At 37.6% G+C, this 19765-nt stretch overlaps 1 protein-coding gene across 1 annotated transcript in view; it reads right to left on the bottom strand.

The window, feature by feature from the left end:
- Positions 1-1932: 1932 nt before the first annotated feature.
- The window catches only part of LOC144967230 (bifunctional heparan sulfate N-deacetylase/N-sulfotransferase 4-like), a 37693-nt gene continuing 19860 nt past the window's right edge, over positions 1933-19765 (bottom strand). Inside the window, exons 5-13 of the mRNA XM_078904177.1 lie at positions 18116-18322; positions 16222-16350; positions 14469-14651; positions 13352-13448; positions 12032-12155; positions 9099-9270; positions 7370-7540; positions 4696-4805; positions 1933-2542 (exon numbers count right to left, since the gene is read on the bottom strand). Of these exons, the coding sequence (XP_078760303.1) occupies positions 2341-2542; positions 4696-4805; positions 7370-7540; positions 9099-9270; positions 12032-12155; positions 13352-13448; positions 14469-14651; positions 16222-16350; positions 18116-18322 (1395 nt within the window). The 3' untranslated portion in view covers positions 1933-2340. The remainder of the gene's footprint in view (positions 2543-4695; positions 4806-7369; positions 7541-9098; positions 9271-12031; positions 12156-13351; positions 13449-14468; positions 14652-16221; positions 16351-18115; positions 18323-19765) is intronic.

Below are 19765 nucleotides of genomic sequence, written 5' to 3'. Positions count from 1 at the left end.
TTTATTCTGACATAAGACCAGATTGACGCAATTGATCATATGAAAAAAAAAAATCACTCTTTTACTTTTAGTGCTTTAGCTAGAACTAAAAAGAAATAAACCCAAAATATCTGGCATTTACAAAATTTATTTTCGGGCCCTTTCGATTAGCATTATCCATACATTATGACATCAATAATTCATTTTGGATAAGATTTCTATTGAAATTTTTAAAATCTGAAATTTTAGATTTAGACTACAAAGTTCTTGGTTGATTGAGTCATCCTCTCCAGTGGTGACAGAATTGCAAATTAACATTAACTTACCATGTACCTTTGTTCTTTAAGGTATCGGTTGCTTCCTATCTTCAAATGCATTTAAGATTTTAAAGTGTAAATGTTGCTGCTCGAATCTCGAAGAAATAACTAATAACGTGAAGTTAAATGTAAGCTTCAATTTAATTACAAAAACAGTCTGTGGTGTTTCATTCATCCTGTTTTGTTGATAAAGGGGAAACCTGAAACGTTCATTTGATCTGTTTTTGTAATTAAATTGAAGCTTACATTCAACTTCACGTTATTATTTAATATTTTTAAAGCCAATCATAACAAATAACGTGGAATTCTCTAAGGATTCCGGACAATCTGAAGGACAAATAATTGGATAGTGCAATACTATAACAAAGAAAGTATTGACTGGAACCCTCAGGGCAGAAGATCAAGGGGAAGACCACGGGGAATATGGAGAAGAATTAAAGAAACTGATATACAGAGAGGTGATAAGTCGTGGAACGATTTTTTTTAAGTTAGCTCAGAAGGATGGAAACTTTGTCTGTGACTTATACCCTGCCCCAGGGTGAAAAAGGCAATGATGATGATGCAATACTTTCAACCTGGCGCTTTCAATTTACAGCATATATATATATATATATAATATAATATATATATATATATATATATATATATATATATATATAATATATATATATATATATATATAATATATATATATATAAAGGGTATTATCTTTGAAAAAATAAAATTAATAATACTGAAATAGGAATGAGACAGAGATATCCAATACCACTTAAGTTATTTACGACAACAATCCTTCAAGACAAGATCAATAATGGGAACAACTGACGTGAATGTTATACGGCTGAGATTTGCAGACGATTATATATTATATATTAATATTTAGATACAGTTTTCAATCTTGCTTGCCGAATTCCAGCACGCTCTTCTATACGACACGCTGTATAGCTGGGTGACAGAATTTTATCTACATATGTAATAACCCATGAGCATAGGATTTCAAACACGCTTTTGGCTAGATTCCAGCGATTACAGTACAGACGATGTTGTGAACGAAATGCATGATTAACAACAAACTCCGTCATTTGGCTGCAGAGTAACAAAATAGGGAGCAAGCTTTGCTTCTACTTCTATGATAAACATCTGAAAAGTCCGATTTTTTCCCTTCTATTTTTCTTTCTGCTTTCTACTATTCATAAACACCTTTTGCAGATGAATTAAAAACAAAAAAATTCACAAATAGACTTCAACAGTCGTGACGTCACTTCCCTCGTATTGACGCATAGTAACTGGTTCCAAACTATCGGAATAATGGCGGACGCCCTTATGGAATACTTCTCCGACGAGCATATTAGTGTATCCAGAGGAAAACATTATACATTTGATCATGTTTTGATTTTTATCCATTCTGATCACATGACATATGAAAAAGTTCAAGCCAGCATGAAGAATAAAAAATACCGATTTTCTTTGTTTAGAACCAAGCTGCTCGTTGCTGGGCGGGCGTGACATCAGATTGAATCCAATTGAAGGCGAAAAAAATCATGACGGGCATGAATCATAGGGTGATTCGAAAATAAATATGGCAATAATTGTCACGCCATATTTAATAAAGAAAAACAATAGAAAACATGAGCTTGGATGTGTGTACTACACATGTGTAGTGCATTCCTTCAAGTTTTTATTTCATGTTTTATAAATGCTCAATGTGGCCTCCACTGGCAGCGCGGACAACATCAAGCCGGTATGAGAATTGTCAACAAACACTAACACCCACTTTGTTGCAAAGTTATCGATCCATTGATTGATTTGATAGAAAATCGTTCATATCGTTAAATCGACTAGAGGAAAGATTTTTGCAAGGTAGCCAACTTTCATGGAAGTTAATAAAAGCCCCAAATATTTTACTCATTCTGTTTTCTGCACTCAATCAGCAAGTATGAAAACATCTAATATCTAGCTTACCAAATGGAAATTTTGTTTGTGAACAAAACCATAGAAGTTATACTTGTTACTTTATTATAATTGTCTACATTCAAGCTTTTCGTTAAGAAATGAGATCCATCCATATTGGCCATGTCCTATCCATATCTTTAAGCATTGATTTCAGTTTGGCGTTATCATTTCTGTAGAAGGAAGCCAAGAATTGCGCAGACTCGTCATCCATCGGAGGATACTTCCGGCCCTTGCTTGGACCAATGCATCCTATATAATCTGTGCGACAGTAAAATCCCTTTTCGTTGTCATACCTGAAAAAAAAAATATATAGAAAAATCAAATAATCGGACGTGAACATATTTGCAAGTCTGATAGACGATCAAAATTATGGGCTTGATTTAATCTTGTTGTTATGGGCAATATTTTGTTTTTGACATGGGAGAACTGCATTTCCATTACAACACTGAGCACATAAGTTAGGTTATCAGGCCTGCAAATAGGTAATTTTATTTCAATGGTTTGCAAGCTAACTGTTCTCATACAAAATCCTAAACAACACTTCGTGGGAAATTCAATCGATGTAATTTTGAACAAATTAATGGGCAAACACAAACTATTAAATTGTTAAAGATTAAAAAAAATTCTTGTAAAGAAATTTATATCTTCTTTCGTTTGATTCAAGATTATCATTGCTAATTTCTTGGTATGATCACCCACGAAAGATACAAACCCTTAAACGTAATAATAATAATAATAATAATAGTAATAATAATAATAATAATAATAATAATATAATAATAATAATAATAATAATAATAATAATAATAATAATAATAAATAATAATAATAATAATAATATAAATAATAATGATAATCTATACCACGACTATCCATATACTAACAGCTCTAGGCTCTAATTATGTTGGACGTAACAGCGCATTTCTTGTGTCAATTTGCGACAATCAAATTTCATCATCTAATTGATGACAGAAAGCTGCAGACAAATACACTTTTCACCTTTAGTTGGGGAAATCATTCTTCTTTAAAATGATATTAGATACACTAACATTCATTAAAACACACAGTAAAACTCACAACATAAGAAGAACCTGAACGTTCTTTTGGACGCGACTGTATATAAATTTAGTAAACATCAACTTACATGTCTTGGATGCAATTATTCATTATAAAAATCTCCTACAAGCTGGGAAAATACGATGTCAGAGATAATATTCTCTTAATTATGCCTCCCCCCCCCCCCCCAAAAAAAAAAAAAAGAAGATATAAATCAAATCATAATCATTTTCATATTATTTTTCCCATTCTTGGATAACAGGTTCTTCTTTCGTTGATTATATATGTCATAGAGAATATCATTTGCTGACCGATGCTGTAACACGTGTGTAAACCAGACCTTAACGTAAATAAGCAAGCAAAAAGTCTAATGTCGTAGCGACAGAAGCTATCACAGATTGCAATACGGCATATTGTACCTATTGTTAAATTCTATCTTTTTTTTTACTTCAACAGTCATGACGTCACTTCCCTCGTAATGACGCATAGTAAAACTGGGTCTAAACTATCGGAACAATGGCGGACGCCCTTATGAAATATTTCTCCGAGGAGCATAAAAGTGTATCCAGAGGAGGAAAACATTATAAATATGATCATTTTTTGACTTTTGTATTCTGATCATATGACATATGAAAAGTTCTAGCCAGCATAAAAAATAAAAAGTACCAATTTTCTTTGTTTAAAACCACGATGCTCGCCGTTGCTGGGCGACGTGACATCAAACTATTGAATCCAATTGACTGTCTTACATTATGTCGGTATAAATCAGATGACTAGGTGCCATCTTGGACTCCCTTTGCATTAACCTTCTTGAGTACTTTTACACTAACATGTTCCTGACCTCCCATAGTAGGCAGGAGGGTACATACTGTGTCTTCTATCCCCTTATAACTGTTTTCCAACATGCTTTCTCTCTTTGTCTTGGAATGAGATTACTCCGTTTTGTTCTGGCCCAGGCCGGAGTTCTAGCTGGGAGGGAAACAGTCAAATGCATAGTTATTGTTTTGGGAGATGCTATTTTTTTCCTTGTAAATCATCTCTCTGTTACGTATTATTATATTTTTTTAATTTTGAATGTATAATGTAAGCATTTGAGTGTGTTCCTCTTTGTTGGATTTTGTGCTTGTATCTGGATGAGACTTATAGTGATCTCAAACTAAGTACATTGATGGTATGCTCTTGGAATCTACATCTGATCCCTATTTGTTCCCAGTACCCCTATGTCTTACTTTTTCTTGGGTGCTTTAACTGTAATTCTAGAACTTTTTTTCTATCCCATTTTCTTCCTTTTTACTGGCCCTGATTTAACCTAAATGTGTTGCAAGCGCCGTAAAACCCTTAAAAACAAAAACTTTACACTAACATAAATGTGTAAATCATAATATCAAACCTGAGTTTTGACTTGTAATCTACAAAAGGTTCTACTTTCAGGAATTTTTGTATATTGTTCATAACTGGTACAGGATCTCGAATCAATTGATCTCCGTCGACAAGGTATACCTGGAATAGGGACAAATGATGTGGACAGTTATTCTGATTAAAAATGGTGACAAGGTGTTAATTTTTCATTCCAAAATTGCACAACGCCTCATTATGCGGCTATGTGGTCTAGTGGTATGACACTCGCTTCGGATCGGAAGGTCCTGGTTCGAGCCTCGCTCGGCCCATAGTTGAATCCTTGGAAAAGGCTCTTTACTTACATTCTCTCACCGTACTCAGGTGTAAAAATAGTACCTGGCCGTTAACAGCGTTGTCTCTGTCCGAAAAAATATATTATCGCCTAACGGGCGTCATGTCCCGTCCTACATTTTAAGTGTTGCTGTTGACCACGGACCCATTGTAAAGCACTTTGAGCACGTTTAGTGGATATTGCTCTATATAAAAGCTCATTTTTAAACTCTTGAGACAAAATTTGAATAGCTTTGGTTCAAATCCAAAGCATTTCAAAATTAAGCGTCTTATCTACATATATATGTGTCTATACAATGAATTCCGCATAAAGCCAACACTTTTAAAGTCAATTTCTGATAAACTCAACAGCTCTTGTTGGTTCCAAATTGTTATGGTCTTTATCTAAGTGTGTTCCATTGATAAGGGATAAAGTCAACCAATCTTTCTAGTAAGGCGGCTTTGCCTTTATCAGGATTCCACTGTACTTAAATATGTTAAGTTAAAATCGTGTTTTATTCTCGTATTGATGACTGTATATCTAGTGGACATAGTCTAGCCATAGCTATAGAAGGCGCGAATATGACGTCATTCAACTCTTTATCACTTTTCTTTTACAGACAGACATCTTGGTGAGTACTCCTCACTAAATTCGACCATCAGACTGTAAACGGTCAAGGTTACAAACCGTTACAAACCTTATACCCAGCTGGTATTTTACTTTAGCTCACTCAATCTTGGAGATTTTTGCTACTTTTCAAAATTGGAAAAAAATGTATTTAAAATGAGTATGTACATATATTGTTTTATTCAACTACCATTAACATGCAAAAACTAAAAACATTAGCTTTGATAATACGCCTATAATTTGTCTCAGAAAAATGTAATAAACTACGGTAAACTACGGATATAGTCGGTGTTAGGGTTGACTGAGTTAACGTATGGCATCAATAAAACTGTCTTTCCAGAACGACTGGAACACAATATAAAAAAGCTTAACCCTCTCCTTTTCCAACCATAGGAAAATCGTCACATTCGTTACGATACAATCGACATTTGTCTTATTCAAATTTCTCTTGTACATCATAAATTTAAATGAAAACGAACAGGGCTTGTTTTGATAAAGAAATTATGCATCGAAGAACTTACTGCTATTGTTTTTGAGTGATAAAAAATCTAATTTTGTGTTAGTTGGGTGTGGCGTTGTGGGGAAAATCCTGAAATTGTCTTGTAAGGAGAGAGTTAATGGTCGTTTTATTAGTAGTAATTTATTAATTTGTTATCATTCGTATAGTATACTTTTTTCTTTCACTTAAATAATACGAGTATATGCAGCACCCTAGAAATGAATCTATTCTTACAACAACCCGCCCTCTCTCTCTCTCTCTCTCTCTCTCTCTCTCTCTCTCTCTCTCTCTCTCTCACTCACTCTCTCTCTCTCTCTCTCTCTCTCTCTCTCTCTCTCTCTCTCCCTCTCTCTCTCTTTCTCCCACTGATACGAAAACAATCACCAGGTTGACTTTGGGGGTCACATAGGTCGAACACGGGGAATCCCCTTGTGAGTTCAGTTACCGTGATATCTGGTAATATCAGTTGAATTTGAATAATGCTCTCTTTCATCTCTTTGATATCGCTTTGCTTTGAGCACAAACTTAAATCTTTTTTGTATTTTGTACCACCACTACTTTCTGCTTCTATTCATGAGGGAGTCCCGATAGCTCAGTTGGTAGAGCACTCGCTTCACAATCAAAGGGACCGAGATAGATCCCTAGTGCAGTCTAGATTTTTTTTCTCACCCCACTGTCCACCCAGCAGTGATTGGGTACCTGGATCTGTTTAAATCTGGCGGAAAGTACTTTTCGATGGACTAGCTAGCGGCCCGTCCAAACGGTAGCAAGCAATTGCTTTTGTCCGTTTCACGCTATAGAAACCGGGATAAACTCCGGCTCTATGGGTCTAATGGCTCTAAAGGACCACTTTTTACTATAAATAGTTCGAAGATGACGTCACTCATGTCTTGTGTATTGTTTGTTGCCATCCGCGTTTATGAGTAATGCTCACTGAACTGTATTAACCCGACTATAAACGTTCGTGGATACACACAGTTTTGTGTGTCGGTCCGGTATACTTCCGGATGGCAATGTTATGAGCTTCTTAGCCAAGCGCATACTATCTATTCATATAGCTAGACTTATTATGTTAAAACTGATATAATTTATTATGCATCTAGTAACCAGAGCTGCCAACCTCTCGTGACAGAAAGAGGAAGATTGATTGCCAAAAAGAGGAAGATTCAAGGAAAAAGAGGAAGATTCAAGCAAGTACGCGAAAAAAAAAAATACTAGTAGTAACATAAGTGCATACTACCCCTCACTTTCTCCGAATTTATTACTTACCTGACTACTGGGAAAATATTGGAACCAGCGCTTTAGATGATGGGCATAAAGTCCTGGTTTCAGACATCTGTTCCGTGAGTCTTTCAACAGCTTTGGTCCATTTTCTTGGGCAGTGATCACCTCGAAAAATGTGTGATTCACTGCGGTAGGGTCATTATGTGAGCGAAGATGCTGGAAAAGGAAGAAAATTGAGGCAGGATTTATATTGTTTCTGTTTTTTCTTTAAATTGTTGATTCACGAGTGATTTTCTTTATTGGTGGTAATTTTGGTCTTAGATCTTTCATGGCCGATTCGAGGTATATCGTGAATAGAATTAGACTCAAACTGTCTCCTTCAGGGCATCCAATTGAAGTTGATATTGTTGTTAATTTTTTAGCTCAGTCGAGTTCGATCCTTGGTGAAGTCGAGATATTTTTCCCTAACCCCCCGTCCACCCAGCAATGATTGGGTAGCTGGGTTTGTTGGACCTGGCGATAATAAACTTGTTTCCTATCCAAAGCGTAACAAGCAATTTCTATTGTCCAATAAAAACTATAAAAACCGGAATAAATTCCGGATACATAATCCTCATGGCTCTGAATGGTTACTTTGTTAAAATGCTTTATTTATACTTGTAAGTGTGGCCTACCGCCCCAAAACGGTATTAAGTCGGCACAGTGTAAATATTAAGAATTGAATTTATAGAGGAAATTATAACACCTTGGTCAAATTTTTATGTTTGATTGATACATTCAGTATAATTTCTTAGATAAATTTTTCCCTTTGGCATATGGTTATCTCCGACATAATAGAAAGAACGAATTTGACGTCATTCAGCTCTTTGATACTGATTTTAGATCAGCTTTCACTTAATTATATCAAATCAGACTATAAAAGGTCAAGGTTACACACACTTTTGTATGTTGGTATGTTATATTCTGCTGGCGGACTCTGTGAGTATTTTACCTAATCGCATAGCATCAATGCTGTTTTTTTTATGAGCTTTCATATGGCGCAATATCCACTAGATGTGTTCAAAGCGCTTTACAAAGGTCCCTGACCATCAGCAATACGTAACATTTCGAACGATACATGACGCCTGTCAGGCGATGTTACAATTTTTTCGGACAGAGACAACGCTGTTAACGGCCAGGTACTCATTTTACACATGAGTACGATGAGAGAATGTGAGTAAAGAGCCTTTTCCAAGGATTCAACTATTCGCCGAGCGAGGCTCGAACTCAGGACCTTCACACCCGAAAGCGAGTGTCATAACACTTGACCACATAGCCGCATAGCTTTTTGAAGCAATGGATGTGACTCACCGGCTCAAAGAGATATTATGTAGGAATGAACTTGGTGCTGGAAACTTAATCCATACCCATAGTATAATATTTAGATAGTTTTAATTTCTATAGTATATTTGGGGGGGACAACAATAAATGCAACTTCTTATGCCCTAATGCAAAATACCCAAAGCTTGTTTTTCTTTTCATTTTTTGGGTGTTTCTTTTTTTACGAAACCAGCCGAAACCCGACAAAGTTATGGGAATTAGGCAGCAGTGGGGAAGTGTACACCATTGGGGACTGGTTTTCGGCGGGTTTCGTAAAAGGGGCGGGACTCGAATCCTGAGCCTTCCGGTCCGAAGGCGAGTGTCATACCACTAGACCAGTAGACTCCATAGGTTGTGCGGAATAATTTTGACCCCCAGCCATATTTCTTTTTTTAAAGGAAAAGATTATGCTTACCTGGTACCATGAGTATGCTCGTTTAATCGGATCGCTTAAGATAATGACGATCTTGGCCTTTGGAAGAAGAGCAAAAATACGCTTTGGCGTAACGTCACTGTCGAAGTAGTTGGCGCTTTTTTCGAAGAGAATAGTACGTTCGTCCTTTGGTTCCGGAAAGCGGTTCATATACCTGGATTTTGAAAAGGAGACGGATGATAAGGAATGTTAAAGATAAACAGATGTGCAGCATGCGCTGGTAAAAAGAAACAAAGAAAAAAGGTAGATATTGAATTAGCAATAATGTTATTATTATTCACATTAAGTACACACAATTAATGGTGAATCATCGTCACAAAGAGGTACTAGCCCTATACTGGGATGACTCAAATGCCAAATTCCATTTTAAAGTGAAAAATCAAAGTAAGAAATGTGGGTTAAATAATAAATTTATATGATTTGGGGGAGGGGGTTCCCGATAGCTCGGTTTGTAGAGCAGTCGCTTTACACTCAATGGGATCGAGATCGACCCGGGTTAGGTTGACACCCCCCCCCCCCCCCAAACAACGTCCAACTGGCAGTGAATGAGTAGCTGGGTTTGTTAGATATGGCAGCAGCAGCTTCTAATGTTGTCACGCTTTTATGTTATGATGATCTATCCAGGACGCAACCTCATCACCGCACGCGTAAACGGTCGCGAACCCGACCGGAAGCTTCTTCACAGTCGACTAGATATTCTGCGGTTTCGGGCTCTTGTCTACAAACCGTATAATATGTGGGACAGTACTCTGCGATAGATTTGTGTCCTATCAAAAGTTAGCAAGCAAATGTTATCGTCCGTTTCACGTTATTGAAACCGGGATAATCTGCAGTTTCACCGACCTAATGGCTCCGAAGGACTTCTTATTATATTGTTTTGTTGAGAGGCAATCCTATAGTTTCTATAATAGATAGCAACAAATAAAGTTTCGAACAAGTACACACAATCGTGACCCATCGCTTCAAGCGAGATGATCCATGTCGAGATGACTTTGTTTCCCAAATTCCATTTTTAACCAGTTAACTGCCGTACTCTGGAAAGATAGCGGCTTAAAAATAATTGACCAGAAAACTCGTCCTTCAAATATCGATCGATTTAAATAACTCTCATCTTGGCAAAAACTGTCAGACCTGGGACCTCGCTGTTAACGGCCACGCACTCATTTTACACCCGAGTACGGTGAGAGATTATGAGTAAAGAACCTTTTCCGAGGACTCAACTATGCGCGGCTCAGATCGTGATTCGAATGAACCCTAGAACCTCCGATCCGAAGGCGAGTGTCATACTACCATACCACATAACCGACATCTTGTTAACCTCCCAATCATAATACCGGCTTTATCATGTTATATGCCTTCGTGGTTCGGATTTGGAGTGTTTGTGTAAAAGATAAAAAGCTTTCCAGTCAAAAACACACTCACTTCCCCATTCATCCCAATTTGTCTCTAGGGGGTGGGATGCGGTTGTTGTTGACCTTTCATGTTCCACGGAAACTGACTTAAGGTCTGATTCATTTATTCAGTTTAAAGATCTGGAGCTTTTATATAGCGAACACTCCACTACATGTTCTCAAAAGTCTTTACAACGGGTTTTAAGCCAATAGTAACGGCTAAAAAATTGGACCATCACGGCTTTAAGGTGCCATTATATTTTTTTTTCGACAAAGACAAAGCTGTTGCCGGACAGGTACACATTTATACCTGAGCGCGGTGAGATAATGTGAGTAAAGGCTTTTCCCAATGATTCAACTTTTCACAGTCCAGAGCAGGACTTGAACCACGGACCAACCAGTCCGAAGGCGAATGCACAAACCTGTCGTACAGTTCCTTCCTTCCTTTCACCTATTTATTTCACCTGTACATATTTCCAAAAAAGTTTGAGAGTAAAATATATGTTACCTTAGATAGGTATATCACTTGATGCTAAATTCACAATCATGAACTAAACGCGATAAATACAGATATGGAGTACATAATAAACATTTGAAATAATATGATTTCTCCTGTAAAGAATTGATTAAATTGTTGCTTGAATTAACCTTGGACACACGAAGGAAAAAAGATAAAAAGGAAGGCCCCGGGCAACATGGAGGAGAACAGCGGAGGGAGAGATGAAAAAAGTGAGGAGACATGGAGCTCTCTGAAGACGATGGGCAGGGAAATATGAAGATGGAAGTCCATCGTTGCTGCCCAACATGCCTACAGGCATGATTGGCAGTAAGTAAAAGTCACATTAACTCTCTCCTTACTGATCCTTTTCAGTATTTTCCCAAAATGGCAGGCTTTCCCAGAAGAACGTTTAATTTGATTTTTAAAAACTCAAATAAGACACTTTACAAAACAACTTTATGTTCTTATTAATAAACCAAAGATCAGTCTTCAAAGTTTGTGATGAACAAAATAAATCTGAATTAACAAAATGCATATTGTGTCGTAACGAATGTGACGATTTTTTGCAGGTCGTAAGGAGAGGGTTAACCTCTGATTAAAAAATGTAAACAAATAAAAATTTCCCTTTATCTATCTCAGGGCCTAAAACGTCTTTAAGGTCATATCTTGATCTTAGGAGGAGCCCCCCTCCCACCCTTGAAATAACCTTAACCACAATGAATACAACCCTGAAAAATAAGCAATAACAGAATTAAAAGAATAAAAGAAATATAAAACCCCGTCAAAACCCGTTAAAAAGTAATTGAAACATACTATAACAAACTAGTCTTGATAATATTATAATCTAACACTAACGTAACTGACCAACGTGTGCTAAATTACAGGTCTGATAATCAAAATTGTTATGGGCTCATCGTTGTAATCATTGTGATACCAGCCAACCAAAGTATAATCCATTACATTAGTTTTGAATCAAGCCCTTTTTTGCGTTCGGTTATCAGACCTCCAAGTATGTACATACTCACCAATCCAAACCATTCAAGTATTCTTTTCCATTGAAAAATTGGACTTCTTCGAAATGTATGTCATCTTTCTTGCTGGTTATTATGGATGGATGGCTTTCCAAGAAACTGTATAGGGCTGTTGTGCCTTCATGGGAAAGAATAGATGGAACGAAATTGACGTCACTCAGCTATTTGTTATTGTTTTTAGACAGCCATTTTAATAATGATTAGTTCTCACTAAATTAAATCAGTTTAACTATAAAGGTTTAAGGTTAACACAGTTTTACGTTTTGAAACGTTATATAGGGTTGGCGGATGTTGTGAGTATTTTACCTATACGCATAGCATTAATCTGACATGGCGGTTCCCCCCCCCCTCTCCCCCTAAAAAATTCCCAAATTTTGCAGGCTAAAAACAGCAAAATTTGCAAAAAATTTGCAAAAAAGTTTGCGACTAATTTTCCTACAACCCTTATTATTTGTTCATAAAAGAGAAAGGTAGCCTGTTTGTTTTTAAGGATTTCACAGCACTTGCAACAAATGTAAGGTCATATCAGCGCATGAAAAAGGAAGAAAATGAAATTTAGTAAAACAGAAACTACTTTTGATTAATTAACTTCCAAGTCCTACACGAGCTATCAAATTAAAAGAAAAATAATTATTCTTTTTTTTTTATTTTCTTTGCAAAATCTCGAAAATTTGTAAAACTTTTCAACAAAAAAAAATTGCAGGAATTGCTATATGAATATATATATTAGTAAAAACGCAACATCGTAAAATTGACTGTAAACTTCAATTTAGTGTACGAAAACAGATAAAAATGGACGTTTCGGGTTTCCCCCTGAATGTTTCCCCTAAACAGGATGAATGAAACACGACAGACGAATGAGATAATGCGGTAGTGGCGTTGTTAAGATGAATCATTAAATTGAAGCTTACATTCAATTTCACATTGTTATTCATAATGTACAGAAGTAGTAGTACGGCTATGTGGTCTAGTAGTATGACACTCGCTTTCGGATCGGAAGGTCATGGGTTCGAGCCTCGCGCTCGGCGCATAGCTGAGTCCTTGGAAAAGGCTCTTTACTCACATTCTCTCACCGTACTCAGGTGTAAAATGAGTACCTGGCCGTTAACAACGTTGTCTCTGTCAGAAAAAAATTGTAATATCGTCGAACAGGCGTCATGTCTCGTTCTGCATGTTAAGTGTTGCTGTTGGTCAGCGACCCCTTGTAAAGCGCTTTGAGCACATTTAGTGGATATTGCGCTATATAAAGCTCAATTTTGTTTTTCAATTTTTTTATGTACAGTAGTAGTAGAGTAATAAGTTAACAGTGCCCACCTGTTTTCTGCGGCCCCACAATAATAAACTGAGGTAAACGTTTACACGTCCTGCCCTCGGGCCAAATCTCCAGATGCTTGTTGTAATCACAAGGGTTCTGATGAAGGTTAAACACACGAGAATGAAGAAACAAAGAAGTAAAAAAGTTAATCATCTTTTACGTATATGTATGGGATGCTGGGTACGGGTAGATGAGATAATTAATATAATAGGTCCTCGTCTTCATTAACCCCATCCCCTTGCTCTTCCTCCTCCTCCTCATCATCATTATCATCATCATCATCATCATCATCATCATCATCATCATCATCACTATCATAATCAACTTCATTATCATCATTATCATCATCATCATCATCATCATCATCATCATCCTCATCACCACTACCATCACCGTCGTCATCATATTCATCATCATCATCATCATCATCATCATCATCATCATCATCATCATCATCATCATCATCATCATCATCATCAACAACATCATTATCAGCAGCAGCAGCAACAGCAGAAGCAGCAGAAACAGCATCGTCATCACCACCATCGTCACCATCATTAAGATCATCATCACCACCATCATCGACACTACCACCACCACTACCATCATCATCATCATCATCATCATAATCAAAATCGCCATCATTTTGATCTTTCGTTCTGCCCTCTCCTCCTCCTCCTCCTCCTCCTCCTCCTCCTCCTCCTCCTCCTCCTCCACCTCCTCATCCTCCTTCTCCTCCTCCTCCTCCTCCTCCTCCTCATCATCATCATCATCATCATCACAATCAACACCATCATCGTCATCGCCATCATCATCATCATCAACAACAACTATACCACCATCACCATAACCATTATATCCACCACAACCACTATTCTACTCCAGACTATGATTCGAATTTTGGATGTGATATCGAAAGTTGTTGTTCTAGAGTGGTTTGTTTGCTTTTGTCTTGTATCAATGATTCATCGTCATGTTCAGGATGGTTTTAATCTACTTAAACTTGAGCTTTAAACTCGAACTTTTATACAGCGCAATCTCCACTAAACGTACTCAAAGCGCTTTACAAGGGGTCCCTAGCCAACAGCAACACTTAACATGTAGGATGAGACTTACAGTCCAAATAGTCGTTGATTCCTCGGGGTACAACTCAAAATATTTCCAGGCCATTTCACAGGGTGACAACGATCGAATTTTCAGCTTGGTCCATTTGTAGATGCTAGAGACAACCCCTTCGAATGAATACTGGGCAAGCTGGTCATTGGCGTAGTTCGACATGTGTGTCATAAATACCATGATCTGGTGGAAAGATAAAGATGAACTGATAATCACGAATTGTAACCAAATCATGTCGAAATTGGGGGTCCTATAAATATTTCGAAGATGACGTCACTCGGGTCTTTGTTATTGTTTTTTGCCATCCGCGTTTATGAGTAATGCTCACTGAACTGTATTAACCCGACTATAAACGTTCATGGATACACACAGTTTTGTGTGTTGGTCCGTTATACTTCCGGATGGCAATGTTATGAGCTTCTTAGCCAAGCGCATACTATCTATAGCGCAATATGTAAAGTACTCGGTTCACACGCATTGGGACCGAAATCGATCCTGAGTGCAGTCGAGATAAATTTTTCTAACCTCCCTTTCCACGCATAAGTGACTGGGTAGCTGGCTCTGTTTGATCTGACAGAAGGTACTTTACGATAGACAAAGGGTAGCAAGCAATTGCACGCTATAACAACCGGGATAAACTCAAGCTCCATGGGCCTAGGCTCTAAAGGACTACTTTTTATGTCTGGACGAACCAGATAAAGAAAATTATGTTAACTCTCTCAGTTCACCATTTTTTTTTCGATTTTCCTTCGAATGAATACTGGGCATGTGGGTCATAAATACCATGATCTGGTGGAAAGACGAAATGAATTGAAAATTACGAATTGTAACCAAATCATGTCGGAATGGGGAAGGGTGGAGGGAAGGATCCCGATAACTCAGTTGGTAGAGCACTCGCTTCTCACGCAAATGAACCGAAATCGATCCCGGGTTGCAGTCGAGATTTTTTTTTTCTGACCCCCCCCCCTCTACCTCCCCCCTCTACCTCCCCTCTCTCCATCCAGCAGTGATAAATCTGGCGGAAAGTGCTCTTCTTTTAGATTAGTGGGCTATCCATAGAATAAAAATCAATTGTCGATGTCTGTTTCAAGCGACAGAAACCGGGTAAACCTCATGACCCCATGGGCCTCATGAATCTGAAGGTTTACTTTTTTATGTTGGAATGAACCAGATGAAGAACATTCAGTTTTGACTCTCTGGAGTTCACCATTATCATCGTCATTAAAACTGATTTGTTATATTACCGTTTTGAGGCAATGGGTCACATATGAACTCAAACTTGTCAACTCCAAATTTATATGAATATCTTAAAATATTATTTTTATCACTAGTTTCACCCCGACGTAATACAGTTTTGAGAGGGGTTGGTTACAATTACATAGAAGAAGCAGCGAGGAGTAACATAAAGAGTAAGTCTTATAATGTAAATTGGGGTCCCGATAGCTTAGTTGGTAGCGCACTTGCTTCACAAGCAAAGGCCCATGGAGCAGGAGTTTACCCCGGGTCCTATTGAGTTAAACATGCAATTGCAATTGCTTACATTGGGATATGATGTTAATATATTGCATAGTACTTGATACTAAATCAAGCTTTATGTTGAAGCATTTTATATTTTTTTGCAGTTGATTAAGGTAATAGAAAATCCTGTTTCATACTTATTTCGAATTTATGATTTATTTTGATTTTTGACATAAAAAGGAGACTGGAAAAAAAGTCTTTGAAGCAATATTAAGTTCAATAACTCTTCGCTTACTTGTGTGTGAAGAAAAAGTTTAAATAGGTAGCCTCCCTTGATAGACAAGTCCAACTCGGCCTTTCCACCACTATAATCTTCAAAGCGAATGGTGTGAGTATACAGCATGCAAGTCTGACGAGGCATTGCCTGGTTTAGAAGGAACGAAATTGATGTAAATCAGCTCAGAAAATTATGATGAATAGTTCTCATTAAATTATATCAATCAGACTATAAACATTCAAGGTCACGCATAGTTCTGTGTGTTTGGTACTTAAATCAGGCTGGCGGATGTTGTGATTATTTTACATAAACAATTAACATATTATATAGGTATAGTGGAACAAACAAACAAAAGAAGAAAAAGAGCAAAAATTAGTCTCAGTCTGTCCTCAGTGACGTTCGACAAAAATGAAACATTTTCTTATTGTAATATTAATATGACGTTAGATTATTATGCGTACAATAATCGGAATTGGGCTAATTCTTAAGATTTTATACAACGATCTCAAATCGTTTTATGAGGGGTCACAAGCCAGCAGAGACACTTGAAATGTAGTACGAAACATATGGCATTCTAAGGCGATATAACAATTTTCTTTTCCATAGAGACAATGCTGTTGACGACCAGGCACTCACTATACATCTAAGAGAATGTGAGTAAAGATATTTTTCCAAGGATTCAATTATGCGTCGCTCAGAGCGAGATTCAAACCCTGGCCCTTCTGGTCCGAAGGCGATGTCATACATCAAAATCACAAAGGCGCGCGCACAGATAGACATACAGACAAACACGCACGCTCAAAGCGAGAGAGGGAGATGAAGAGAGAGAATGCAAGAGAGAGAGAGAGAGAGAGAGAGAGAGAGAGAGAGAGAGAGAGAAGGAGAGAGAAAGAGAAAGAAGGAGAGAGAGAGAGAGAGAAGGAGAGAGAAAGAGAAAGAAAGAAAGAAAGAGAAAGCGAGAGAGAGAGAGAGAGAGAGAGAGAGAGAGAGAGAGAGAGAGAGAGAGAGAGAGAGAAAGAGAGAGAGAGAGAGAGAGAGAAAGAGAGAGAGAGAGAGAGAGAGAGAGAGAGAGAGAGACGATATATTGAAGGGAATAAGATGAATCTAAAGAAAACGAAGACTGACATGAATGATATTTGTGACCCAACGAGTCAACCTGGTATACCACCAGATGCCAAAAATTAATTAAATTTTAATCAGTTAATTGCGGTACTTTGGAAAAACTCGCATTTAAAAATCTGGCAGAAAACTCGTCCTTCAAATATCGATCGACCCTCATCTGTGCAAAAACTCTCAAACCTAGGACCTCTCCGAAGTCGTTCAATCGATCAGATACATAAAACTGTAGTTTTCTGCAAGTTGAGAAAATGTATTTAGTTATTCTCGGCAATACTGCCGTATCCGTAAAAAAAAAAATACACTTATAAATTTTGGCTGGAAAAAACTCTTCCCTTTTGCGGCAATGTGGTCTGGTGGTATGACACTCGACTTCGGATCGGAATGTCTCGGGTTCGGATCCCGCTCTGAGCGACGCATAGTTGAGTCTTTAGAAAAGTCTCTTTATTCACATTCTCTCACCGTAAGGGAGGTGTAAAATGAGTATCTTGTCGTGAACAGCGTTGTCTTTCTTGAAACAATAATAAACTTGTCATATCGCCTTAAAGCAACCATGTCCCGACCTACGTTACAAGCTGGGAACCCCTTGTAAAACGCTTTGAGCACGTTTAATGTATATTGTACTATATAAATGCTCAAGTTTTTGTTTGTTTGTTTTGTTTTTATTTATTTTTGTTTTTGTTTTTTATTTATTGATCCCCTTTTAAAAATATCAATAACCGTGAATTACACTTAACAAAATATCAAAAAGGCGAATCAAAAATAATGTCAGGAATATCAAATAAAAATGACTCACCATTACACCTCGGTGTATAAATCCCCTTCTTTCCCAATGAGGCACCTGTCTGGGGTATTCCTCGGTGCTGGTACAAAGAATTCTTCCAGCACTCGGGTCAGCGGCGGCCAGTCTCTCCCAGGCGTCGTACAACGGTTCGTGGACGGGATACACCCCTGAGTGGTGAGGGGTCACCATGTAATCACTGCTTACTGGGATGTTATGCTCCTGGATAGGACGAAAGTTACACTTTTGTCCGAGTATATTATTACTGTATGGGGGACGAAGTGGTCGAGTGGTTAAGGCATTGCACTGTGACCCGGAAGGACCTGGGTCCGAGCCCCGATTCAGGCACTTTCGTTTTTTTCCCTTGAGCAAGATTATTAACCCCCAATTTGCTCACTTGGACAGCATGGGTGATTCCTGTTGACATCAGAAATCTTGTTCGATGAATTATCTATATTCCTTCGTGGAATGCCTAGGCGACGATATCTTATGAGTTTATGAAGGAATATAAATAATTCATCAAACAAGATTTCTGATGTCAACAGAAATCAACCATGTTGTCCAAGTGAGCAAATTGGGGGTTAATAATCTTGCTCAAGGAAAAAAAACGAAAGTGCCTGAAGCCGGGACTCGAACCCGGGACCTTCCGGGTCACGATGCAATGCCTTAACCACTCGACCACTTACTGTATATCTAATCTAAATACTAAAAATATGCGTCTGTTTTCATCTATGAATGTAACACCAGTTAGAAACTCTACCAGTATCTGAATGGTTAACATTTTTATCAATTTCGGGAAAGTTAAACAGTTTGTCACGATTCGGATCTTTAAAAAAAGATTCCATTTTCATTTTAATTCGTCGATATTTCCAAAATCGGATGACTATTCAGGTCCTCCATATTTTTGTCGGCCGCTTCCAAGCTTTGACTTCGGCTATGATTCAGCTTGGTGCAGTTTGCAGTGGTAAAGGCACACTACATAATATGTGACCCTCCGTCTCAAAACGGTATTATGTCGGGGATGATTCAGACCCCAAAAAGTGAATTTAGAGATAGATTGATGAGAAATTGGAGCTTAGAAGTTTTTGCAATGCAAGAAATAGTCTTTATACTCCACCATAACGTACAGAAATTAAACCCCAGTTGGATATTTGTGGCTATGAATTCAATTTCCCTTACCGAGTGGATCCCGACATAATACCGTTTTGAGACGGAGGGTCACATATGGTGTCTTTCAGTTGGATTATGATCTCTGTTAATATTTTGTCTATAACGAAAGTAACCAGCGAAGCGGGTCGGGTGGTCTGGTTATATCTATAGTCAGCACACACACACACACACACACACACACACACACACACATATATATATATATATATATATATATATATTTTATATATATATATATATGGTTACTTTCGGTATAGACAAAAAATTATAATCCAACTGAAAGGTATTAGATTGCTACATCGCCACGTTCACATCATAATATTATATATATTAAAGATATGTCAAATAAAAATAGGAAATACAATCATCTTTCTCTATTTCTCTATATGATTTTTTGCAACTCCACCCCTTCCCCGCTTCACACGCCGTATTGTCTTTTTCTATAAAGCGTGCTTTTGCTTGCATTTGAGGGGATGACAGAATATGTGCATCAGT

Source organism: Berghia stephanieae, chromosome 3 (genome assembly GCF_034508935.2).
Source record: "Berghia stephanieae isolate SIO BIC M18660-M18661 chromosome 3, UCSD_Bste_1.3, whole genome shotgun sequence".
NCBI classification, from domain to species: Eukaryota; Metazoa; Mollusca; class Gastropoda; order Nudibranchia; family Aeolidiidae; genus Berghia; species Berghia stephanieae.
This window is presented reverse-complemented; position numbering and strand designations above follow the sequence as displayed.